Source organism: Thamnophis sirtalis, unplaced genomic scaffold (assembly GCF_051295495.1).
Source record: "Thamnophis sirtalis isolate CommonGarterSnake01/CBP01778 unplaced genomic scaffold, rThaSir2_p1.2 scaffold_2, whole genome shotgun sequence".
Taxonomy (NCBI): Eukaryota; Metazoa; Chordata; class Lepidosauria; order Squamata; family Natricidae; genus Thamnophis; species Thamnophis sirtalis.
Genome location: NW_028261382.1, coordinates 175,818,859 through 175,846,492, shown reverse-complemented (window position 1 = coordinate 175,846,492; position 27,634 = coordinate 175,818,859). Strand labels below are relative to the sequence as shown.

The following is a 27,634-nucleotide window of genomic DNA, read 5'->3' as shown; positions in this document are numbered from 1 at the left end:
GATATTATGAAATGTGATCCCTGCACTTTGGCTTGAGTTCCCAGAGAAAAGGAAGGGTATAAAGGCAATAAATAAATGCATAAAACAGGAGAGCAAACAGATCTGAGAAAACGACATGATGACAATGTACATGACTTTTAACAACTTGGACGTGTTCTCAAAAGTTCCTTTCTTTGAGATTTCAAAGTATAATTTCCACAGTCATATTGAGCAAAATAGTCCATGTATTTAAAGTTATATATGATTCTAACATTAGAAATGTAAACTAAAGGCATCTTGCAACTTATTCCATCCAGCGACAAATTTCAACCGTTCCTATGATTTCAGAAAGTACACAAAATACAGACATGAGAAGGAAATAAAACCGCTTAAGATGACCATATAAGCACTTTACACAGACATTTGCAACACATAAGCATCTACAAGATACATTTCCATCACAGAAATGCAATTTGTGTTACACAGATATTACAGCACTCAACTTATCTACAACCAGAATTCCAAGGCACAATTTCAGTGCTGTCATGGCTGCATTTGAACACAATTTGATATGATGAGAACAATGTCCTGGGATTTGCATATTTCCTGTTCCTCCCCTCACAACCCTGGCCAAAATTTTGGAAGTTCCTGCTTCTTATTAACCAGAGGCTAATGTTTCTTGAATCTTAAATTCTGATTAATTCTTAACTCTGGCATATTTAATCAAGCAGCTTCATTATTCCCTGGATTGAAGCTTGCTTATTTTAAAGCATGTCTGGGATTAATTATAATTGGTTGATTTTGGATGACAAGGTAGACTGCAGTTAAAAGTAATCCAGAAGCAAGAAACTTGCAACTGCACCTTCCGTTATATTATATGGAAGGAGGAAGACTTTAAGCCTGAGGTTCAGTGAAACGTTTTTTTTAATGTGATGTCGAAACTGGCCGCTGTAATGTTATATAGATCACATTTAAGAATTTCTCTAAAATGCATACTTTTTAGCAAAAGGCTTTGGGAACAAAACATGCACTGTGCTTAATTTTTAATATAAGTTTATCTCTTAAACTAACAATATAGATTTTCTTTCTAATTTTTTTTTAAAGGTAGATCTTGAAGAACAGCATCTTCCCTGAGCATCCTTGGGAAGTTCAGGCTGTTTTAGCACGTTGTTCCAAGAACATCTTCTTCAAAATGAAGGTCAGTTCAGAAAATAACTTCTGTCAAGCAACGGCTGGCTAAAAAACGTGGATTTCCGATTTCTCCATAGAATTTTAATGGAATATGTCCCTGGCTTGGTTTAAATCCCTACAGAGAATAAAGCAAGATGGAACTAGGCAGGAAGAGAAATGGTCTCACACACTATTTACATTTCAAGTCTATTCTCTGGTGGGTTGCACAGTGAGTGTCTGTGAATTATTCAGAACAATGCTTGATGTTTTTAAGGCAATACCATATTGCAGAAATAATAATAATAATAAAAAAAAACAGAACTTCAATTCTGCACTCAGTTAAGTATTGACCTTCAGTGCCTTCTGAAACCCTAATTGATTGGAACATTTAAATCTTATGCATTACCACGTTCCAGATGATAATTCAAGAGAGAACATTTGTTTTTGCAAGCAAATTCACTGATTATAAAAATCAACACTTGACAACCAAATAGAATTCAGTTTTTTTTAAAAAAGTATTTTTTAGACCAATAGGAGCTTATAAATATTTCTGACTAGGGGTAGCATATATTATTTCTTACTGACAAATTCTCCAAAGGGGCTGTCAAATGTTTAAATATATATATATATATACCACATTTGTCCTTTTTTTTTTTGCCAAGTTCTATTATCGTGCTCGCAGTAAATGACATTTAATAGATATTTTTGGAAAGTGATATACGTAAGCCCGAAGATCTTTGCAAGAGGCTCTTTAGTTCATATGCAAAAGAAGGAATGAGCAATCTATTTATTGGCAAACATAGAGGCAATAATGCCGAATCAAGAAATAATAGGGTTAGAGAGCTGTTTGGATTAGCCTTCCTGTCCAAAATCTTCTGTGAACTTCTTTAGTTTTTCCAGGTCCTGCTCATTTACTGTCGGTTTCGTGTTGGCAAGTGACCTCAGCATGTCAGCCTGTGCATAAACGAAAGGAGAGTTAAGGGCTGCACATTTCTCCATCACACATATTCACATAGATAGCACACACACACCACAATTACGTGAGTGACAGCATGGGAGAAGGAAGCAAAAGAAGCTATAAAAAAGGAAGAAACCTGTAAAATTTCTAACCCTTTCCCTCCCAATCGTTCAAATAATGACCACAAAATCAAAAATCTAGCAAACATTATTGGAAATTTAACAATACAAGATACCGTGAAACAGATCACATCTGCTTTATAGTACCAGTAACAGGTAATCCTCGACTTACAACTGTTCCTTTGAGCGACGGTTCGACCATTTTTCAGGACTGAAAAAAGGGATGCATGACTGTTTTTCACACTTAGCAGCCATTGCAGCATCCCCATGGTCACGTGATCAAACTTTGTAATTGTAGTTTTTGTAATTTTAATAGATTTGTATGCCGCCCAATCCCGAAGGACTCCGGGCGGCTTACATAAAAGCAATTAAAAAAAAATATTAGAAAAGATTAAAACACAAGACAGAATGACTTAAAAACAAATAAATAAAATAACTACGGGATATTTCACTATGGATAGTTAATTCTATTGCAAACAAAGTTAAGTGAAGAAGTTACCACATAAATTCTAGGGACACTAGATAAACACACTCTCTCTCTCTCTTGGTGGCTTAAGTTAGCCTCTTAAAAGATGAAATCAAAATACATTTGTAGTCAATGAAAAAAAGTATTTTTCAAAAGCAACAGAGAACGAGGGAAATAATAAGCAGATAAAGCAGTGTTTCTCAACCTTGGCGACTTTAAGTCCTGTGGACTTCAACTCCCAGAATTCCCCAGCCAGCTGTCGCTGGCTGGGGGATTCTGGGAGTTGAAGTCCATAGGACTTAAAGTCGCCAAGGTTGAGAAACACTGAGATAAAGGATCTCATTGGATTTAAGAGGGGCACAAAGAAGAGGAAAAAGCATGTCCCAATAAAGAAAAACAAAGAAAGGAAAAGAAAAGAATGGTGCAAACAGGCAGCAGGATGAAAGAAAGAAGAGAGTTTATTACAGGGGGAAAATATAATAAGAAAAACTAGTCTGAGGACACGAAAGGAAATCCTGAAGAGGGTATGACAAATAGTACAGAAAAGAAGTTATTAAAAAGATTGGGAAGAAAAGATATATAAACAGCAGAGAGAGAAAGGAGAAGTTCAGAGATTGGGATTTAAGATTCTTTAAACATAAATTGAAAGGAAAATAAACATTGGTAAAAATGGGGGGGGGAGGAAGGTGGAGAATGTTTGTAAAGCATAGGCTATTGTGAACTTTAATTAACTGCAACACTGAAATGTAATATGTGCTTATGGTATAGAAAGGATTGCAAGCAAAAAAGAATGAAAGGTAAATTAACTAAGGTGAATAAAGATATTAGGCTAGCTGATATGTATTAATAATGGAAGGTGAAATGATTATGCCGGGAATAATCATTAGTTGGGAAAGTTATCAGAGGAAGGGGAAAAAATGGAGGGAAAATGTGGAAATACGCTTAATAAAATATAGTTAAAATTATAAGAGACAAATAGGGGCACATAATGATGTAAACGTATGTAACCACATTATGAGGATAGTGGGAAATTTGAATCCATCATGCACTGCATCCAAAAAAGAGGTTGTTACGGGGAGGGGGGGAACAAATGGAATTCGTATAAAGTTATACCTCTAAAATAAAAACTAGCAATATGGAAAATATTCTTTTTCCTTTTTTCTTTGGGAATATAATTATTAATGCCATTGATATTAAATGGGGTTTGCTAAAAGGCGGAAATACACCACGTAAAATAAGAGAATGGAAGGGAGATCAAGAGAGGGAAAGAGAGAGAAAGGAGACAGGAGAGAGGGAAGTGGAAGGGAGGGAAAGAGCAGGAGAGAGGGAAGGTGTGGAAAGAGAGGAGAGGGAGAGAAAAAGGGGAAGTAGAGAAGAGAGGGCAGAGGGAAGAAGAAGCTAGGGAGGAGAAGAGAAGGAGAGCTGAAGATGAAATAGACTATAATATGGTGCATGGAAAGCAGAAGGTCAAATAAAAATTGAAGAGGCTTCATGGCAAAAGGAATTGATATATTATTGAATACTCAAAAAAATGTTTGTTAAGATGTATTGGTATACTTTGGATTACATTATATGTACGTTAAAGAAAACTTTTGGCAAAAAAAGGTCTTTTTCATCATTGTTTAAAACAGCTTTCTTTTTCTGAACAAGTTTTGAAAAGGGAGGTGAGTGGCCTTCGGTTGGTGAGATGATTGTTATGTGTCAATGAGGGAGGACATTTCACCTGGAAGAGCAGGTCTGCTGATTGAAAGGGAGACAAAGATATGTGACAGGTAGCTTAGGAACCCAAAGGTGATTCAAATCTGCAGCCTCTGCGCAGAAATACAAAAATCCCACTTTGAATATCTGGCCTTTTGAAAAGCGATGCCAGTGGAACGAATGGCACACCTGGGAGATTAAATTATGCGCCTGTGAATGCTTCCAACCAGTATATTAAATTACATTGCATCATTCTGTGTTTTGTAATTTAAAAAAAACAACAAATAGCCCATCTTCTTGCTGTGGATCAGCAATACTTTTTCAGGCCTTTGAAACAGAAGGTAGATAAAGAGTTCAGAAAGTCTCTGTTGAGTCCTACAGAAAGAACGGGTGGACGTGTTTGTGCTGCTAATTTTGTACTCTGTATTTAAAGCTCTTGCTCCAAATTAAATGTTGCATATGCTTCTTTACTTGAATTCTCTATATCAGTGTTTCTCAACCTTGGCAACTTGAAGATGTCCAGACTTCAACTCCCAGAATTCCCCAGCCAGCATTCGCTGGCTGGGGAATTCTGGGAGTTGAAGTCCGGACATCTTCAAGTTGCCAAGGTTGAGAAACATTGCTCTATATGGTATTTCTTTGAGTAAGGGTGTGTCTTCGAAACGGCTTTGGCCCTCGGCAATCACCGGAAGGTTTTTTTGGCAGCATTTTCAAAAGACATTTCCTAGTGTCTTGCTCCTAGAGACGGAGTGACTAGACCAGCGATGGTGAACCTTTTTCGGCTCGCGTGCCATAAGTGGGGGGAGCGCAGAGGGGCTGTGTGCGGGCGTGCTGCACCCATAATGCAATGGGCGGCCCCCCCAGTGTGCATGCACGCTCTACAGGCACGAACCCCCCCCCCATTTTTGCATGCTTTTTTCACCCTCCCCAGGCTCCAGAGGCTTTATAGGAGCCTGGAAGGGAGAAAACAGCCTCCCCCGCCACCCGGAAGCCCTCCGGAGGCTTCAGGGACCTTCAGGAGGCTTCCCTGAAGCCTCCGGAGCAGTCAAAGCGACCCTTTGAGCAAACAAGAAGTCTGTTCCTGAACTTCCGGTTTCCCTGTAGGGCAGGTTTTTTGCGCTCTGGAGACTTCAGGGAAGCTCATGAGGGCCTCTGGGGGGGGGGAGAGAGGACCTCCCCAGGCTCCTATAAAGCCTCTGGAGCCTGGGGAGGGCGAAAAATGGCTTTAAAAAAGGGTGAACTCAGCTGGCCAGCGGGTACATGCGCGCTGGCCAGCTGACAGGGCAGCGCCTTGCGTGCTCTGACAAATGGCTCCGCGTGCCACCTGTGACACACGTGCCATAGGTTCGCCATCACTGGATTAGACTAAGATATCCCACTGGTATTGTGCCCAAGCAGGACAAGAACTGAATGTTGGTTTTGTTTTTAATATGTTGTCTTTGTCTCGTTCCCCCCTTTCCCTTGTCTTTTGTGAGCCGCCCGGAGTCCTCCGGGAGTGGGCGGCATACAAGACAAATAAATAAAATAAAAATAAATAAATAAATAAAAACTGATGATCTCCTAGTTTCTATCTTGGTGCCATGGTCTTAATAGATGCTTAATGTTCGTATATACAATGAGAACCATTATTTATCATTTCCATTAGGTTCCCGAAAATTTATTTGAAAGCTTAGTTATATTTTGGTTCACTGAAATCAAGTGGACATTAGATTGATCTATCTTAAAAGGAGTACCTTTGATTTAATTTGGAACATTATACTAAGTCATAATTGCTTAAGCATCGCGATACATAACACACACACACATGAATTGGACGGATCCATGTAATATGTGAAGCAACTGGAACACAAATCGGATTTTGAACTCAGCTTCGGTCTAGATTTAGTTCAATGTTTTGTAACATAAAATGCTTAAAACTATTTTTTTTTAAAGTTGAAACTTTAAGTTTTCATATAGAAGGGGGAAAAAAATCCTAGCATTTCTCAAATCAGGCCACAATTAAAAAAAAAATCTTCTAAGTAGCATCTAAAGTTATAGTGTTTGTTTGCTTGTAGCAAGATTTAAACCCTAGAATTGGGTCAACTTATTAAGAGGGCTGAGCTGTTTTGCTAGAGGGCAGCTCCTACTCACCCATCACCTTTGCAAAAGGCAGCTCTCCTTTAATCAACAATGATGCCTAGAGAATTTGTGGGCAGCTGTTCAGCTGTTTAGCAACATTAGACCAGAAACTTGCCTTCTGCCTTCTTCTAGGGTAGAGCCTACAGCCCTGGTAGTTGCAAGTGTTCTTCCATCCAAGTATTAAACCACTTACAAGCCTGATAAAATCAGGCAAGTCTCGAGCGACCGCCTGCTGCCAATTACCTCCCACAGACCCATTAGATCTCACAGGGTTGGCCTTCTCCGGGTTCCGTCTACCAGCCAATGCCACCTGGCTACTACCCGGGGGAGGGCCTTCTCTGTGGCAGCTCCGGCCCTTTGGAACGAACTCCCCGCAGGGATTCGGACCCTCACCTCTCTCCAGGCCTTCCAGAAAGCCGTCAAAGCCTGGCTGTGCCGGCAGGCCTGGGGGTGATGAGTTCCCCTCCCCTCTCGACATGTATGGTTGTGCGACTGTTGCCTATTTTTATTATTTGTATTTCGTTTTGATGTTCCCCTTTCCCTTTTTGGATTGTTCGCCGCCCTGAGTCCTCCCGGAGAAGGGTGGCATATAAATAATAAATTCCATTCCATTCCAAGTCCTGTCATCTACCGAAGCATAATGTTTTTGTAACTAAAATTGCAATAACACATTCCTTTTCCCGCTTTTGAGAGAGGCATGCTATTACTTGCTTAAAAGTTGCCAAAGTATGACTGCAGGCCTTGGTAGAAGTCAAGAGGTCATGTTGTAAATAACTTCCATTTCTGTTCAAGGAAATTATTCTTCCGTGTTAAGATGAATGAACAGATAATGATGCATTTTGATTTCATGACGGATACAATCATGTGAAAAAGCATGATTAGTCATTTGGTACTGGTTGCATGGTGAGCATTGAAAGTTACAGTGGAGGGAAGAAGGCGGGGCTTAGCAGTGAGAAGATGGAGTTTCAGGCTACTCCTGAAATTCCTCTATACCAAAGGATTTTTGGACGGGTTCTTTGAACTCTAGCTGTCCCGTAGACGACAGTGAAGGTGGGGAGAGACCCAGGACTCCAGAGATATCCGCAAATCTCTGGGGGAGGGTATTAACTCCCCGTGCCAATTCCTTTTTGGATTAGCTGCGTGCTAACTGAAACTGCAGGTTGCCCCTAAGAATGGAAGAAGTGATGTCATCTGGTAAGCTGATTTTATTATCCAAGAGAGACTGTTCGTGTTAAAAATTAAGCTAATTGAAAACCAAACAACAAGAAGATTTAGCGGCGAATTGGCTTTTCTAATGGATTTATGACTGGTGGTTACTTTACTTCTTAAATACTTCAAGAAACTCCGCAACATCCCCCCCCCTCTGAATCTTCCTAAGTGGATCGTAAAACTTATCTCCTTCTAATTAGCCCGTCACGATTCGACATTTTTACTACTTTACTATCTAGTTCTGTTTACAACTAGATAAGATTGACAGCCTGTAAGAGACAAAAAAAAAAAAGTGCTTCGAAGCCTGTGGGGAAAAAAAAAAAGTTACAGTGGTCCCATTTGGGGATGCTTATGACCTGTATTCAAAGTTACAATGGTGATGTGACTGAACGTTGGATTCTTGGAAACCAAGCTGCATTTATGACTGTTTACACAGTCCCATGACTATGTTTTATGATGGTTTGGCCAAAAATGGGTAATTACTTCCTGTTTTCAGTAAAATTGCACCCCTAGCAAACTACTGGTTTGCTTAATGACTGCAGCATTTGCCTAAACACTAAAAAAAAAAAAGGCTGTAAAATCAAATTGGACAGCTTAGTTATCTTGTTTACCACCGTCATGAATTATGACCGTGATGGTCAGGCTCCTTTACAGTCATAAATCGAGGACTACCAGTATAGCAACCCACTAAAATACTTGGTTTTGCATTTATGTTTATTTAGCTATACAACGGATTACAAAATGTAAATGGTACATAGCACTAGCAATAACTTCACAGTGCTTTACAGCTCTCTCTCTCTATCTAAGCAGCTCAATCAGTATATTGCCCCCAACAATCTGGGTCCTCATTTTATCAACCTTGTAAGGCTGGAAGGCTGGGTCAACCTTGAACTGGTAAGCATTGAACTGCTGGCAGTCAGCAGAATTAGTCTGCAATGCTGCATTCTAAGCACTGCGCCACCAGGGCTCTTACATATTTATTATATCCTCTTTATTTATTGCTGTTCTTGAAATAATCAAATATCTGTACATATTTAAATATGTTGAAAAAGTAAAAAAAATCAGCGAGGTATACTTCTTTTTGCATATGACTTATGCATTTTTATCTATTTGAGAAAATTAAATCACTGTGTTCATACAATACATCAAGCCATATTTTAATTGGGATCCTAAAACTTTTTATGCCATAAGCCAAAGGTAGAAAATCTTTCATTGGCTGAGGGCTACATTTAACAAATATTTTCAACAGAAACTGAAAATTAGCTTGCAGATTGGATAATCTGCAAAGAGATTATTACAAATTCACATCACTGTGTTGAGTTGCTATGCAAGTAACCTAATTCTAAATAACAATGCAGTAGGTTTTTGGGTAAGAATCTTGAATTATTAATCTTCTTTGGCCTACGTTATTATATCCCATATTTCATATTCAATCTTTAGAAGCTTTGTGATAGCAAAAATTCACGAATCATTTAAGTTTTAAGGTTAACTCGGAATTAAGAGAATTCTTAATTATTAACTATAATAATGCTTAATAATTTAACATTAAGCATAAATTACACTATACAATTAAAAAAACCTTATCTGGTACCATACCTGATTTGTGTAAAAAAAGATTTTCAGTTCAATTATTAGCATTTTCAAAGACTTGAATATATAGTGGTAAAGGTGTTGGCCTAGAAATAGACACTGATCAGACCTGGATACCTGAGAGACCGCGTCCTGCCAATTACCTCCCAAAGACCTATTAGATCCCACAGATTAGGCCTCCTCCGAATTCCATCTGCTGACCAATGTCGGCTGGCAACTCCTCGGGGGAGGGCCTTCTCTGTGGCTGCTCCGGCCCTCTGGAACGATCTCCCCGTTGAGATCCGGACCCTCACCTCCCTTCCGGCTTTCCGCAAAGCAACTAAGACCTGGCTCTTCCGGCAAGCCTGGGGCTGCTGAAATTCCCAGCCCCATTCGAGGTTATGACTGTTGTTATATTTTAAATTGTTTTGTCTTTTTGTTTTGAAACCCCCCCCCTTCCCTCTCGGATTGTGCGACGCCCTGAGTCTCTCGGGAATAGGGCGGCATACAAATTAAATAAACCTTAACCTACTTTAGGCATGATAACTGAGTGACTCTGGGTCATTCATCCTCCCTCCCTCTCTCTCTCTCCCTCTCTCTCTCTCTCTCAGCTCAAATGTTGTTGTGGGAAACAGGAGGCAGGATTATTAACTATGTTTACGGCCATGAGTTATAATTAAAATAATAGCAACAATGAACCCAGCTTCGAAGTTCTGTCTCTAGGGTGTTTGTGAGCTAAAATAGCAGCCATTAGGATTTATAGATTGATACAGAATGACAAATACACACAAACGTTTTTTTTGATTTTCAGATATAAAAAAAGGACATGCACAACGCAAGAGGGAGGAGCTCAGCCCGCGGCGGGTGTATTGGGGTAGGCATGGGGTTCCATTTGTTCTGAGCCAGGCATGCTTTGCAGTCCGTTAAGGATTTAGAACAGTGTTTCTCAACCTTGGTGACTTTTAAGTCCTGTGGACTTCAACTCCCAGAATCCCCCAGCCAGCATAGCTGGCTGGGGGAATTCTGGGAGTTGAAGTCCACAGGACTTAAAAGTCGCCACGGTTGAGAAACACTGATTTAGAAGATACTCAAGGTTTCTGAAAGTAGGCCCTGATTGAATCTGTGATCTTTATTCTAAGATGCTGTAGCAGGCCAAAGTCAAAACATTCATAGTAAATAAACACTAACCATGCAAACAACAGGCTCCAGAAGTTTATCTCCGGGCACCTCCATCCATGTCATTTCGATGGCATTGGGCTCCCCTGGAGAACATGGGGTGAAGAGATCTACCAGAACATTGGGATCGGATAGCGAGGGTCCTTTCACCTTTGAAAGAAACAAGAGTTTTGAGGTCAGGACTGAAAATATTTAGCGGCTTATACAATTAACAAGGATTGGTCAGTTAATCGATATGGCATTTCATCTTTTATCTAACCAGCTTTAACACTGCTCCTAAAAAAGTTGAATATATAGAAATCTCTTTTGACAAAAATAGTAACTAAATGAATACAAAAATTACTTTTCATCTTTTGCCTAAGCAGCTTTAACATTATTTCCAAAAAGATTAAATATATAGAACTCTCTCTGACATAAAAACTAAACCCTATTCAAGAACAATTATTTACCAAGTTTGGAAACGTATTATGAAACTCATTAGATTTAATGAAAAAAATTACATTTGTCCTGATTAGTAAAACAACTAGAACACAGAATACTATTATACTATTATATAACAACTACTACTACTACTACTATTACGCCAATTGTGTCATATGGGCTTCAAAATGAATTATATCCCTTTAATCCTGGAAAAAAGAAGGCTAGTACTGAAAAGCTTTCTTACATTTGGTTAAAAATAAAAAATAAAAACAATAAACCTAGACTTATCGCTTTTGGTTCCTCGCTGAATTTCTACTTTTATGAACAATTGAAAAATAAGAAATTGACCGTTGTCTTACCTGAACGGTCCTTCTATGGGTGCTGCGAAGGGAATCCAATCATGGGTTAACTTAGCCTTCTAGCCTTGAGACTGAGTATGCAAATATCAAAGTTACGCCTCCTCTGACTGGACTTCCGCTTCCTCTCCAGTTCTTATTACGAAGTCCACCGAAGAAGCATTATGTCAATCCTCAACAAGCCGCAAGTCATCCGGCACTACGGAGTCAAGTCCAGTCAGTAACTAGTCACAGTCAAATGGAGCCCTGACCAGCCGAAGCCGCGGGCGGGTTTGGATTCCCTTCGCAGCACCCATAGAAGGACCGTTCAGGTAAGACAACGGTCATTCTCCTGTGTGCTGCTCCGGGAATCCAATCATGGGATATATCAAAGCAATGAACTCCCAGGGCGGGAGCTAGGCTGGTCAGGCTCCTCCGCAGACGGAAGGACCCTTTGCAACACTCTCCGCCCAAAGGACGCCTCGGCCGAGGCGAAGACATCAATCTTGTAGTGGCGAATAAAAGGCGAGGGGGATGCCCAAGTGGCCGCCCTGCAAATCTCTTCCACGGACGCTTGCGTCGCCCAGGCCGCTGTGGTGGCCGCACTCCTGGTGGAATGAGGAGTGATTCGCCTTGGAACCGGTCTGGAGTGGGTGTCATACGCCAACGCAATGCAAGCTTTCAACCATCGGCCGATGGTGTGGGAGGACACCTTCTGTCCCATTGAAGATGGCTGGAAGGAGACGAACAGGGCCTCCGATCTTCGGAACGACGCCGTGCGCTTCACATAGCGACGAAGAGCCCTGCTCACATCCAGATGGTGCCACTGACGTTCCCGCGGATGAGACGGGTGAGGACAAAAGTCCGGCAGGACAAGTTCTTGAGTTCTGTGAAACAATGAATTTATCTTTGGAAGAAAGGTCGGATCCAAACGAAGCACTACCTTGTTCGGGTGGAAGATGCAAAGATCCGCACGAACCGAAAGGGCTGCTAGCTCCGACACCCTCCTGGCCGATGTTATGGCCACCAGGAAAGCCGTCTTGAGTGTCAGCAAGCGGAGGCTGATGGAGTGTAGAGGCTCAAAGGGGGCAGCTGTAAGGGCCCTGAGAACCAAGGTCAAATCCCACGTGGGATAACGATGTACCGTCGGCGGTCGTAAGTTGGAAGCACCCTTAAGGAAGGTTCGAACTCGCAAGTGCTGGGATAAGGAGCGGCCTTGGCCACCCCCGACCACCGTTGACAAGGCTGTGACCTGACGGCGAAGTGTGTTTGGTGCCAACCCCTTGTTGAGGCCGGACTGCAAGAAATCCAGAACCTGGGGCACCGAGGCCTTGATGGGATCGACCCCGGTGCGTCGGCACCAGCGGCAGAAGGCCTGCCAGGTAGCTTCGTAAATACGGGTAGTCGACGGGCGACGGGCCGCCTGAATTGTAGAGATGACTTCGTCTGAATAGTGGAGGGCCGCTAGCATCTCCTGCTCACGTGCCACACGGCTAACTGCAACAGCTGAGGGCCCGGGTGCCGGAGAGCCCCTTGGTGGAGCTGAATCTTGTCGTCCGGGATCCTCCAAGGACGCGAAACGGACAGATGGACGAGGTCTGCGTACCAGGGACGTCTGGGCCACATTGGAGCGACCAGCAGCACTTCCGCCTGTTCTGTCAATATCTTCTGAATGACCGACGGAAGGATCGGGAGAGGAGGAAAGGCATAGAGAAGGCCGGCCAGCCAACGGCTGCGTAGAGCGTCTACCCCCTCCGCCCCCGGAGCCTGGTATCGGGAGTAAAACCGGGGAAGTTGTGCGTTGCGCGGGTGAGCGAACAGATCCACCTCGGGCAGGCCGAAGCGGCGAGAGAGCTCCTGGAAGAGAATGGGGTGGAGCTGCCACTCCCCCTGATCCACAGTCGCTCTGCTCAGCCAGTCCGCCTGAGTGTTGGCTTCGCCCGAGATGTGCTCCGCCCGAATCGATGAGAGTCTGGGCTCCGCCCAATGGAACAACCTTTCCGCTTCCAGCATCAGAGCTCTGGACTGCGTTCCCCCTTGGCGGTTGATGTGAGCCTTGGAGGCCACATTGTCGGTCAGGATTAACACATGGTGATGAGATACAATGTCCCGAAATTCCAGGAGAGCCAGACGGATGGCCCGCAACTCCAGCCAGTTTATGCTGTTCGCCAGCTCCTGATCCGACCATCGACCTTGGGCCACCTTGTCCAGGGCATGGGCCCCCCATCCGAATAAGCTGGCGTCCGTTGTAACTTGAACGCGGTCCGGCTCCTTGAATGGACATCCCCTGAGGAGCCTGGACGACATCCACCAATGCAGGGACCGCCTGGCCTTGCCCGGGAGCTGCACCTTGATGTGGGAATGACTGGTATGCGCTCTTTGGAAGGGCAGCAGGAACCACTGGAGAGGACGCGCATGGAACCTGGCCCAGGGCACCACGCTGATGCAGGAGATCATCTTCCCTAGCAGTTTGGAAAGCGACAGCAGCGGTACTCGCCGATGGGATAGCGCATGATGCGCTAGGCGGTATATGCTCTGCCTCCTTTCCGGGGACAGGAAAACCTCGCACGACATCGAGTTGATGGTGGTTCCCAGATGAAGGAGGGACGTGGTTGGGCGCAGGTGGCTCTTGGGCAGATTGAGGACAAAGCCATGGTCCCGCAATGCGTCCATCGTGACCTGTAGGTCTCGGAGGGCCTGATCTCGAGAGGACGACAGCACCAACACGTCGTCCAAATAACAATTGATGCGTATTGGAATTGAGCGAAGGGAGGCTGCCAATACTGCCAGAAGCTTGGTGAACGTGCGCGGGGCCGAGGAGAGGCCGAATGGCAAGGCCCGGTATTGATAATGACAGCCGTTGAAGTGAAACCGCAGGAACTTCCGATGTGCCGGATGAATGGGCACATGGAGGTACGCTTCTTTGATGTCTATGGAAGTCATCATGTCGCCTTGGCGGATGGAAGCCAATATGCTCTTTAGAGAGTGCATTTTGAATTTTTGGTATTTGATATACTGATTGAGCTGTTTCAAATCTAGGATTGCCCTCCATCCCCCGGAGTTCTTTGGTACTAGGAACAAGATGGAATAAAACCCTAGGCCTCCCTGCCCTTTGGGAACTTGCTCTATGGCCCTGATGGTGAGAAGATGAGATATCTCGGTGTCCATAAGGCGCCGCTTTGACGGGCACCTGGGCACAGGGCACCTGATGAACCTCCTCGGGGGGATGGATAGAAATTCTAGCGTGAGACCCAAACTCACTACTTGAAGGGCCCAGGCGTCTGACGTGAGCTCCGCCCACCGGTGGGCGAAGGCCAAGAGACGTCCTCCTATGGGCCCTACCTCCTGCGAGTCAGCGGTATCTGCGAAAGGATCGGTTGCCCGCTCCTCGGAATGACCGTCTACTCTGCGCCTGACTCTGCTGGCGCCCCCTGTCTCTGGCCCCGGCTCGGTCCTGGCCACGGTCCTGTGCCTGGGAGAACCCCCTGGTATAGTTGGGGACATAGGGGGCAGAGGTAAACCCCGAGTCCCCAGACCGAAAGGGCTGCCGTCTACCATAAGGCTGTGGCCTTCTGGCCACACGGGCACTTGTGGAGGGAAGCACCCTACGTCTGTCCCGAGTCTCAATGAGAATTGGATCCAGCACTGAACCAAACAAGGCCCCGCCCTTAAAGGGCGTGGATGCTAGACGCCACTTGGATTTGATATCAGCTTGCCAGTGGCGGAGCCAGAGCAAACGGCGAGAGGCCACATTGGAAGCCACGGCTCGGGAAGCAAACTTCGCCGCGCTAAGGGTGGCATCAGCAGAAAACTCTAGGGCCGCTATCAGTTTGGTGACATCCTGATGGAGGCGCAGTTCCTCCGGATCCAGCCTTTCCTGTAGCTGTCTCAGCCAAACTAAAGAAGTCCTATTAAAGAAGGAAGCTGCAGTGGCTGATCGCAAGGCCCACGCTGCTGCCTGATGAGTCTTGCGAAGGACCGATTCGGCCTTGCGGTCCTCGGCCTTCAATCCTTCCGAAATTTCAGAAGGAATTAATGCCGGTGAAGCAAGAGCCGCTATGGGAGCATCCACTGTGGGAAACTGCAGGAGGGCCTCCAACTCTGGGGAAGATGTGAAAAGCTTCCTATCACCAGACCCAGGGGCTTTAACCGCGGTCGGCTCATCCCACTGCTTTTGGATTAAATCAAGAAAAAGCTTGGGAGATGGGATAAAATCCTGCAGAGCCACCTGCTCAGCAAAGAGCCGCTCGGTGGCATCCAGGCCCACAGCAGCACTTTCTGCAGAAATTGCCTCCCCCATGTGGGTGGTAGTCTTGGCCTTATATAGCAGGGATTTGAAAAGAGTGTGCCTGAAAAGCCCAGGGGGCGGAGGCTGGTCCACAGGAAGGCCCTCGTCACCAGAGAGTTCCCTATCCTGGATTTCACCTTCTTCCACTAAGGGAGATTGTGCGCTAAACACAGAGTGTAAAGGGGAAGGAGGATCAGTTTGCAGAATGGAAGAATCCCCTTGTACTGCTTGGGGAGCCAGGCCTGAGTAGGCCAGAGTAGGCCTGGAGACCTGGGATCTACGCGCTAATTCCGCATCAACCCCTCTGGAAATAGCCTCTGAGATCATGCTGTAGAATTCAGCAGAAAGGCCCAAATCCTGGCCCTCCAGAGGCCTGAGGCCTGCAGCTGTGGGGGTGAACGTGGCAGAGGGCCCAGCGCGTGGAGGTGAACGAAGAGAAGCCCCACTAACCTCCGAAATAATTGGGGGAGAACGAGGCCCGAAAGCCCCTACCTCGGGAATAGGGCCCTGGGGAAGCTGAATATCAGGAGACCAACCCTGCTCAACAACCCTCACCGGAGACACAGGCTGCTGAACCAAAACCGGAGGGGAAGAAATGGGAGCCCCAGATGCCTTGGGGGGAACTTTGGCCTTGTCCTTGCACTTGTGCGACTTATCCCGAACAGTAGATGAGGCTCGAGGCCTACTAGTAGAGGCCCTGGTCGCGGCCCTGCTGGGCCCAGGGCTGGCCCCTCCCTCGCCAGGGGAACGGGGCTCAGAAACTGGCCGGACAGTACCTTGCAATTGATCAGCCATGATATGAGTTTGAAAGAGCTCAATCAGCGAGACAAAGGAATGCAATTGAAAGCACTTCGCCAAGAACGCCACGTGGAAGCAGAGACTAAGAGAAGCGACCTCCTCCCTGAGTCAGCAAACTCGAGTGAGGGAAAAGGGAGGGGCGGAAGCAGTGCGCAGACTCAAGCGCGCGAACAAAATCTGCCTTCTCATCCCAGGCGTTAGAGCGCATGCGTGAAAAGCGCTTCCAAATAAGGTCACCGGCTTCAAAGGCGCGAAATTCAAAGGAACCGCAAGGGAAATTCCCAACAGCCGATCCGTGTAATCCTCCGGCAGCCGCTCCAGCGAGGGCACAAAGGAGGGAGGCGGGGAAGGGGGGGAAGACCCGCTCCGACAAGCCAAAGCCTCGGATCTGACCGCGCCCGCGGGCGGGTGCTATCCGGCAGGGGTGGCAGCGCTGGGAGACTCAGCTTCCTTGCGCGCTGATGATAAGGGAGGGCAGGCGGAGAAGCCCCACTCCAGCTGCAGCGATCCGATATCCCTTAAGGGAAATAGCGAGGGAGGAATCTGCTGACAGCAATCTGCCGCTTTACCTCCAATCCAGCAAGAAATCCACAGTGAAAAACCAAGTAATTTCATCCTTAACCTAGAAATATTAGCAATTAATCAAGAGAGCGTTGAAAATAAGTCTCGTAGGCTTGACTGAGTAATAAGGACTGGAGAGGAAGCGGAAGTCCAGTCAGAGGAGGCGTAACTTTGATATTTGCATACTCAGTCTCAAGGCTAGAAGGCTAAGTTAACCCATGATTGGATTCCCGGAGCAGCACACAGGAGAATTGCTTGGTGGAGACACTAGTCTATTTACTTTACGTTATTATTCATAGGGTAAGAGTAAGATCTTTTAAGTCTTTTGCTACAGAAAATTCAGTTATTTTCAATATTCTGAAGTCAGCAGCACTGCAACAAGAAAAGTGAGGGAGACTGTCCAGAATTTCATTGAACTTGAAAATCTTCTAATTGATACCGAATATTTAATAGTGAACATTTAGCAGTTTCTGTTAGGTATAGTCTACTACATACAACTCAGTTGAACCGAAACAGGTAAGTCTTTTATTATTAAATAGAAACAAAATGTGAATATAACTATAGAGATGGAGCAATTTCAGTGGAAAAATGACATCAAGAACACCTCAAATGTTATAGAGAAAACTGGTACAATATGTTTTATTGGTGGTATATCATTCAAGTCATAATTGGAAAATGAGCACTTTCCACCCCCCATAAACAACGCTGGAAATGGAAAAATAAGTTGGATATTTCTCCCACATGGGCTATTGTAACGCTCAATAATATTACAAATTAATTTATTAAAGAATGGAACATTCCACAAATGAACATTTTGATTAAACTTCAGTTTTCAGCCCAGAGTAAATCAGGTATATATTAGTATCAGATGAGACCACAATATAACAGTCTAAGAAACCTCTCTGCCATCTTTGTACTGTTCCATTGTACATTGCCAAAGCTAATAAACACTAATATATTTCTATACCAAACATACCCCTTTAGTAGTAGTAAAAGAACGAAGGGGTAGTAGATGGAGAGATTGGGAAAGGCAGGATGATATTTAACTCTCTCACTAGCATCTCCAACAGTTCCTCTCCCAAGAGATCTGGGATTTAGAAACAGGCCCTAATTCTTAAAACTGAAAAAAAAAGTTTTAAAAAAAGTTATAAAAGAAGCCCCAACCTGTAGGAAAACTTTAGGGGAAAAATTGGAGTTAAATTAATGAGCTAATTGTTGCTTTCATTCATCCCCTTCTGCTCCAAGAACAGAACTTAGAGATTGAGTTTGCTTTCCACCACTAGCACTCCAAAATTAGACCGAGGTGAGCAAAACTTGAGTTTATGTTGCATTTCAGAGACATGGAATCAGAAAACAGGTCCCTTAGGCCAGTGTTTCTCAACCTTGGCGACTTTAAGTCCTGTGGACTTCAACTCCCAGAATCCCCCAGCAAGCAGAGCTGGCTGGGGGAATTCTGGGAGTTGAAGTCCACAAGTCTTCAAGTTGCCAAGTTTGGGAACCACTGTTCTAAATCAATGAAGTTACTTCTCAATCCTGCTAGGACACAGTTTCCCAAACTGTGGGATAGTGGAGAGGTGTGAGGAACCTTTTTAATTGTACATTATTACAATAAGTCCACCAGAACTATTTCCTCCTTTCTTTTGAAAATTGGGACATCTGCTATTGTTTAATCTTAATCTTAAATTTAATCTTAATCCTAATCTTCCTTTAGCACCCAATCTATTCTCCCAAATTTTAAAAAGTTAATAGGAAACACATTATTATTTTTTTTGGTATCATAGATGGATACAGTTTGGATGCAGTTAGGCTAGGCTCCTGCATTCATTTAAGGGGACTGAGTAATTTCTTATTAATCTTAAGCAGAAATTCTGATCTAATATCAGTTCCTATTGTGCAATGGTTTATATAGCTCATTTGGGAGAATAAGAGTTGAGCAATTCTGCCTTCTCCTTGCCACCACTTCATATTTCATTTTCTATACCAAGCAGCAAAATTTGTATTTTATTCTTCTGGCTGGGGGAATTCTGGGAGTTGAAGTCCACGGGACTTAAAGTCGCCAAGGTTGAGAAACACTGCCTTAGGCAGTATTTTTTTTATTCTTGGCAAGAAAAGAAAAGAAATCCAGCTACTCACTTTCTTAAAATGTGTCGCTGATTGAACTTTCCTAACTGGCTGCATTAGAGCATCACGTACTATGACGCTAACATCGGCCCCTGAATAGCCATCGGTTCGTTTCCCAAGTTCCCGATAATCTGATTCAGACAAAGTATTTTTAGTAGTCCCAAGATGAAGCTTAAACATTGAAGCTCTTGCGTGATCTTCAGGTAAGGGAATATAAATCCGCTTCTCAAACCTTTAAAAATAAAAATCACAAATATTAACACTTATCCAGGCCCATAATAAAAACATTTCAAAAGCTGAACCTGATGGTCGCGCTCCTCTATTAATCTAAATTACAGTTATCAAAACAATTTTTTTTAAGACAGCAAATAAAAAAAACTAAATCTAAGGAGTCGCTTGTGGTATAACATTCCTGGATCAGCAACCAGAACTGGGGATAAGAATTAAGGCAGAATATTTCCAGTATTAATTGCCAAGTTTGAGCTTCAGTCCTCGTTTTCTATTAGTCACTGCTTCCTGTTATGCAAAACTAATGTTTTTAATAGAGAAATTTGCCAGTTACATCCCTGCACTGTGGTGGCACAATGACTAGAATGCAGTATTGCAGGATCCATCTGTTTACTGCCAACTGCCAGCAGCTCAATTCTCATCAGCTGAAGGTTGACTCAGCCTTCCATCCTTCTGAGGTGGGTGAAATGAGAGCCCAGATTGTTGAGGACAACAGGCTGACTCTATAAGCTGCTTAGAGAGGGCTGTAAAGCACTGTGAAGCAGCATATAAGTCAAAGTGCTATTGCTATTTATTATAGGAATGTAATATTATGCTACTCTGGTGCCCTTTTTTGATATTGATAAAATAACACCTCATTTATGCTGATGTCAAAAAATCTTCTGTTTACATAAACAAGGAAATGCGTTAACTGTGATGTAAAATCAGTTTTCCAGTCCATTCTGGCTCAAACCGTAAGAGAGAAGTCAATACCTCCTTCTTATAGCAGAATCTAGAACCCAAGGGATATTTGTAGCTCCAAGAACCAAAATCCCTTCATTGTCTGTTCCAACTCCTAAAAAACAAATGAATTTAAAAAGGGCCCATTAGTAGAATGTATAGCAAAAAGGTTATGAAATAAATATACTGTCAGCCTCTGCTTTGCTGTTGCTGACATATACCATAAAACTTTCAGCTCCACATATTATATATTAAATACGTTGATGCATGTAGCCTCATTAAACACCATTGCATTTTATAGCCATTACGTAATATACACTCATGCTTTAAAGTACTGCAATCAACTACTTTAATAATCTTACCTTGCATCTGAACCAAAAACTCTGTTTTAATTCTCCGAGCTGCCTCGCTTTCATTTTCACTTCGGGAACCACACAAAGAATCGATTTCATCAATGAAGATAATTGAAGGTTTATTTTCTCTGGCAAGTTGGAATAGATTTTTCACCAGCCTAGGAAGCAATTTGAATTATATTAAAGAAAAGGCAGTGATGCAGCAAGACAATGTTAATGTAAAATGTTAATCTACCATACATAAGAACGCCTTCAAAGCTTTTGCAATTAATCTAGCTTTAGTTAAGATATCATTCATTTCAGATAAAAATGACTTTTATTCAATTGCTTTATACACACTTTCACAAATTAAACGGTAAAGTCATAAATTCTTTATCACTAGAGCAAGCATCCTTTCTGCAAAGGAGTTAGATAATTTGTGAAAAATACTTGTTATAGGGATTGGATGGCCGTAAACATTTCTTAAATAAATAATTGTGAAGGACACATGTTTTGGGGAATAATCCACAAGATAAATACTTAAGACCATCTTTCTTTCTGACTTGTTTTATCTTTATTCTTTAATCATCTTAACATCTTTTTATTCCCTTGTCCTTTCTCTCGATTACATAAAAATTGCATGAAATTTACATTCAATTCATTCCACTGTTTTAGCAAATATGGACAATGAGTGGTTGAGGGGACATGGAGCCCAGTAATTAAAAGCAAAAATGTTTATTTTGATGAAAATATTAGGGAATGGTTTTTCTGAAAATAGTGCTGCTGAGAGCAGAAGATGGTATTTGTCCTCTTCCAGCAGAGAATAAAATTGTTAACAATGCCTAGTTTTGACTCAAAATCTAGACAATGTTGGTCAGACATTGAAAATTGCTGACCAGAGAAGTACAGTTCAGTTCAGTTCAGTTTATTAAATTTATATGCCGCCCTTTCCCCCCGAAGGGGACTCAGGGCGGCTCACAACTCGAACCGGGGAAGGGGATACAGACAAAAGATTTAAAAACAACAACATAACAATATATAAGTAGCACATTGTTTTGCTGAATAGTGTAAGACAACAACAACAAAAAAAATCAGTTAATTTGATTTTAGGAGCCGAGGTGGCGCAGTGGTTAGAGTGCAGTACTGCAGGCCACTTCAGCTGACTGCTATTTGCAGTTCAGCGGTTCAAATCTCACCGGCTCAGGGTTGACTCAGCCTTCCATCCTTCCGAGGTGGGTGAAATGAGGACCCAGACTGTGGAGGCGATATGCTGACTCTGTAAACCGCTTAGAGAGGGCTGAAAGCCCTATGAAGAGGTATATAAGTCGAACTGCTATTGCTATTGCTAATTTAGCTATTCATTCAATTCTGCATTCACCCCTCCCCCTCTTTCATTTTAAGATAAAATGCTATCTTAGATCCTAGCATTTTCCCATCAATGGGCATCATGAAAGATGCAAAACCATCAGATTTTCTTTATACTGTACAGGCATATGAATTATTTTATAAACTCCAGTTTTACTACTTCCTCAGTAAGAAATTCAAGATTATAAATCTGTTTTTTTCTTGTTTTTTTACATATAGCTGTCACTGAATAATTCTATAAAAATAGTAACTATTATAAAATGGCTCTTGCTACTGTGAATGATACTTGTGATACATGACAGAACGATGGAGAATAATAGAATCAGTCCTCATAAGGATAAATTAACCAGAGATACACATAGTTTCTATTTCTTAGGATTCTGACATAGATTGAATATAATAAATTGAGGTGGGGGAAGAAAGAAAGCTTCATGCAAGAATATTGCAATTTTACTCAGATATCAGTGGCAACTTGCCTACCCTGCTCCACAGTGTAATTATTTCTAGATCAATTTTGAACATTTTAGGTTAGGCAACAGTTGGCTATTTAAGTTTATTTCCTGGGTTGAAGATTTCAAATGTTTAAATTGTTTGTTCGGTTACTACTCACTTTTCACTCTCTCCCAGCCATTTTGAGACAAGATCTGAAGATGACACAGAGAAGAATGTAGAATTGTTAGCTTCTGTTGCAACGGCTTTTGCCAAGTAGGATTTCCCGGTTCCTGGAGGTCCAAACAGAAGGATCCCTCTCCAGGGAGTTCGTTTCCCTAAAAATAAACGAGTGACATGATACATTGTGTTTTTGAAAAATCTAGTAAGTTGCATGCAAATTTAGCACACACAAAGCAATAGCAGTTAGACTTCTATACCGCTTCATAGGGCTTTCAGCCCTCTCTACGCGGTTTACAGAGTCAGCATATCGCCCCCAACAACAATCCGGGTCCTCATTTTACCCACCTCGGAAGGATGGAAGGTTGAGTCAACCTTGAGCCTGGTGGGATTTGAACAGCCGAACTGCAGAACTGCAGTCAGCTGAGGTAGCCTGTAGTGCTGCATTTAACCACTGCGCCACCTCGGCTCTTTTACAGTCACACACTTCTCAAAAATATTTTAAGAATAAAAAAAAAAAACTCTTTTGCACCCCATTATTGCGCAGGCTTAATCTGGACAGCTTGGTCAGTACAGTGGCCCTGTTATTTAATTCCAGGTCAGAACTTAATTGTAGAGAAGGAAGTTGAGCTGCATTGTGAATTGGATAGAGCTGATGTCACTTGGCTATGTGTCCTCACAGGAATTCTGCGCAGCACTCAACCCCGGTGAGATCATTGTGGGAGAGTTCCTGCAATCCATACAAACGTGACCATCCTTAACAGGATTTCTTTCTGTCCAAAGCTAACACCAGATAGAGACTCGTAGGGACAAAGTGGAGAAGCTACTTGTATTCCACAGACATGTCTTGGAAGTGGAATACAGAATCCCAAAACATGGGGGATTAACATCGTGTTAAAACAACCCTCGCCCTGGAACATTATGTCTTCATCACAATAATGAAATTGTCCCAATTGTCATTAGACCCACACTCTTAGCCACACTGACTAAAATACTGCAATTAATTATCCTAATGTATTTCAATAGTACCAGATTGAGGTTGAGTTGTTTGTAACGTGAGTTTTGCCCCATTTTATGACCTTTCTTGCCACAGTTGTTAAGTGAAACTGGCTTCCTCATTGACTTTGCTTGTCAGAAGGTTGCAGAAAGGGATCACATGATCCCACTGCAACCGTCATAAATATGAATCAGTTGCCAAGCATTTGAATATTCATCATATGAGCCAGTGGTGGGTTTCAAAAAAATTTCGAACCTACTCTGTGGGGGTGGCCTCCTTTGTGGGAGTGGCTTGCTGGCCATGTGACCTGGTAGGAGTGGCTTGCCGGCCATGTGTTCTCTCTCTCACACTTTTCCTTCCTTCCTTCCTTCCTTCCTTCCTTCCTTCCTTCCTTCCTTCCTTCCTTCCTTCCTCTCTCTGTGTGAGTCTGTCTGTCTGTCTGTGTGTGTGGGGGGGGCAGTGGTGGGTTTCAAAAATGTTTGGAACCTCTTCTGTAGGTGTGGCCTGCTTTCCGGGTCCACTGGTGGAACCTCTTCTAACCGGTTCAGTAGATTTGACGAACCGGTTCTACCGAACTGGTAGGAACCCACCTCTGACATGAGCATGGGAATGCTGCAATGGTTGTGTGGAAAATGGTCGTAAGTCACTTTTTTCACGAGTCACCGTTGTAACTTCGAATGGGCACTAAATGAACTGTTGTAAATCAAGTATTACCAAGGATTAACTGTTACAAATCAAGGATTATTTATTTGTGTAATGAAATTACACAAATTTTATGTTGAGCAATCTTCTCTACAGTGAAACTGAAACCAGTTGAGTGTTTTTATGAACTTCTATTAACGAATAAGATTAATAGCCTTTGTAGTTAGAATTTCTTGGCAGAGTAAGGTTATATTTAGATGATGAAAAGTATTATCACTTTTTATTCTTCCCTTCAAGGAACACAGCCAGTACCTATTGCCTCTGCTCAGCCCATTTTATATTCAAATATAGTTAATTAAGCTGATTGGGAGATACTAATCTAGATGTTTCCAGCCTTAAGTCTCACTTCCCTGAGCTCTACGTTACATTAGTCCTACGTATTTGATGGAAAGCTCCCGTATCCAACAAGTTCATCAGTAATAGCAATAGCAATAGCAGTTAGACTTATATACCGCTTCATTGGGCTTTCAGCCCTCTCTAAGCGGTTTACAGAGTCAGCATATCGCCCCCAACAACAATCCGGGTCCTCATTTTACCCACCTCGGAAGGATGGAAGGCTGAGTCGACCCTGAGCCGGTGAGATTTGAACAGCCGAACTGCAGAACTGCAGTCAGCTGAAGTAGCCTGCAGTGCTGCATTTAACCACTGCGCCACCTCGGCTCTTAGTACAAATCTTGGCCACTGGTTCAAGAATTAGCAATGTCTATTCAAGCACGTAAAGCATAAAGAACAAAACAAATATACAACAAAAATGGAGATTATTACTCCATTAACGTAGCAATAAAATTCCACAGAGATATGTAATGTAAGTCATCCAAAAACATCCAATCAGGTAACTCCATATACTCATTTTCTTGCATTTAGCCGTAACTATTATTGTTCCTTTGAGAACAGATTTCTCAACTATATTGCCGCACTTACACTGCGTGTATCTTTCTTTTATGAAAGCTAAATGACCTCAGTTGTACTCTCTATCTGAAAAAAACCTGAGGATTGGACCAAGAAGGCACTGGTTGCGTATTCACTTGCTTCTCTCACCTGTAAAAAGATGAGGAAATTTAATGGGCAATATTACTGCTTCTTTAAGGGCTTCCTTCGCTCCTTCTAGTCCAGCAACATCATTCCATTTGACGTTTGGTCGTTCCATGACAATGGCACCTGTAAAGCAAAAGACTCTAGGTCAGGCCTGTCAAACTGGCGGTCCGTGGGCCAGACGCATCCTGTGCAGGCCACACCCACCCTGGCTCTGCAAGGGGCAAAAAAACGTCGTGAGACATCACGATACGTCACGTGACGCAATCGAGTTTGACACCCAGGAAGCTTCAACTGGTCCAGAATGCGGCTGCGCGGGTTATCATGGGGGCACCTAGGTGCTCCCATGTTACACCCCTTTTAGGAGGCCTGCACTGGTTGCCGGTTGTCTTCCGGGTGCGATTCAAGGTACTAATTATGACCTTTAAAGCGCTCCATGGCTTAGGCCCAGGGTACCTGCGAGACCACCTACGGCCACTGGTAGCCTCCCACCGTCCAGTGCAATCCCACAGAGTTGGCCTCCTCAGGGTGCCGTCGGCCAGACAGTGTTGGCTAGCGACCCCCAGGGGGAGAGCCTTCTCTGTGGGAGTGCCTTCCCTCGGGAATGAGCTGCCCCCGGAGCTTCGTATAATCCCTGACCTCTGGTCCTTCCCACGTGCTGTAAAAAGTTGGCTTTTCCAGCAAGCCTGTCTGGCCTGAACAAAACAAAATAAATGATTGATCATTGTTAATTTTAATTCTATTTTTTTAAAAATGTATTGTCAATTTTAATTGGGTTTGGGATATTCTATTTAATTATTTTTTTTAACTTTCGTATTATGTGTTTCTTTTAATTGTTGTACGCCGCCCTGAGTCCTTGGGAGAAGGGCGGCATATAAATCTAATAAATCTCAAATCTCAATCTCTCATAGGTAATCACATTCCATACTATTATTCCTTATAAATTATCTCCTTTAGAGTAGAATCTGAAACGAAATTTTTTGACAATCAATAGGAGAATGCAACCAGAGCATATTTATGGTTTACTTCAGACAAAAACAAGCGATCAAGTTATGGTCATTTCTCTACTTGAAATACTATTCTAATCCAAAATAAATGCAAATTGCTACAATGCTATCACTAAATTTCACTGAATGATTGCCAAAATGTAAAGATCCTATATGGTTTTTTCTGTAAATCTGAATTTTAACTTGATTACAATGAACCAAGAGACATTGGTTCACCTCCCAAGAAGTAAACAGGGAAGATTTATTTCGTGCCCTTAGATTGCTGTGAAATCTGTAAGACAGCCCCCTGCCTTTTTATATAATTCATGAAAATTCTAATAAAGGAGAATACTTGTAGCCCAAGATTGACATGATGCTTACTATTATATTCTAGAATATAAACTGACAGCAACCTGCACTCCTTACGAGCCCTGATGTTGTTATCTGGTTTGGTTAATGAAACGTCTGCAGGAAAAGAAGCAAGCTCAGAGAGCACCAAGGCGTGACCCGACAAAAGGGCGAACGACAAAACCGCGCCCGACTAAACCGCGTCGCTAAAACCACGACGTCATCAACGCGCCGACAACAGCGCGGTGACAGAAGGGCGCTTTACAACAGCGCGGCGACAGAAAGCCGATTTAACTTAAGGTAAGGGTTAGGTTTAGGGTTAGGTTTCGTTTTACAGTGTGCTTCTGTTGCCGCGCTGTTGTTGGCGCAATTTTAGTGATTTTTAGTGATTTTATTAATATTTATAGGCCGCCCTTTTCCCTGAGGGGACTCAGGGCGGCTTACATAAAATGGGGAAGAAGGGTACAGACAATAGACACAAAATAGTACATAAAAGTAAAATAGTAGACAACATTCATGCATCATTCGGGTGGGGAGAGATTATCTTTATCCCCAGGCCTGACGGGATAGCCAGGCCTTGAGGGCTGTGCGGAAGGTCTGGACGGTGGTGAGGGTACGAATCTCCACGGGGAGATTGTTCCAAAGGGTCGGAGCTACTACCGAGAAGGCTCTCCTCCGTGTAGTCGCCAGTCGACACTGACTGGCAGATGGAACTCGGAGGAGGCCTAATCTATGCGATCTAATTGGTCGCAGGGAATTCAGCGCTCTTCGTCGGAGCGCTTCAGAACACGCGGTTTTGGCACCGCGGTTTAATCGGGCGCGGTTTTGTCGTTTGCCCTTTTGTCGGTGAACCACACCAAGGACCCCTCATACCAATTCACCATAGGCACAGTGATGCTAAAAGGTTTTGTGGATGCATTTGAATTTTTAATATTTCTGCATAAATGTGAACTAAAATGAGATCTCTTCTCCAAGCAAGTCCTAAAACCAGACAAACAACCAAATTAAATAAAGGGGTCAAAAACATTATGCTTGTTTATTAGTTGAGGAAAATGATCCAAAGGTTAATATCTGAGTGTGGCAAAAGGATATGAATCTCTAGGATTATAACTTCATTTGAAGGGAAAATTAGAGTCCGGCATTTCAACCAACAGAAGTTAAGTGGTGGAGGGGCAATTCCTACATTATTCAAAGAACAGAATTCTGGATATTCTCCATCGAAGAAGTCTGTTCTTCATAACACAAGAAGGGTGGCATGGTTCAAACAAAGAAGGTTTCTGAGCACTTCCAAAAAAACAGTTGTTGATGTTCACCAGGCAGGAAGTTG

At 43.1% G+C, this 27,634-nt stretch overlaps 1 protein-coding gene across 1 annotated transcript in view; it reads right to left on the bottom strand.

Moving 5' to 3' along the window:
* Positions 1–131: 131 nt before the first annotated feature.
* VPS4B (vacuolar protein sorting 4 homolog B) overlaps positions 132–27,634 on the bottom strand; it is a 41,916-nt gene continuing 14,413 nt past the window's right edge. Inside the window, exons 5-11 of the mRNA XM_087707556.1 lie at positions 24,980–25,099; positions 22,244–22,400; positions 20,299–20,447; positions 19,970–20,051; positions 19,001–19,220; positions 10,475–10,612; positions 132–2,103 (exon numbers count right to left, since the gene is read on the bottom strand). Of these exons, the coding sequence (XP_087563682.1) occupies positions 2,002–2,103; positions 10,475–10,612; positions 19,001–19,220; positions 19,970–20,051; positions 20,299–20,447; positions 22,244–22,400; positions 24,980–25,099 (968 nt within the window). The 3' untranslated portion in view covers positions 132–2,001. The remainder of the gene's footprint in view (positions 2,104–10,474; positions 10,613–19,000; positions 19,221–19,969; positions 20,052–20,298; positions 20,448–22,243; positions 22,401–24,979; positions 25,100–27,634) is intronic.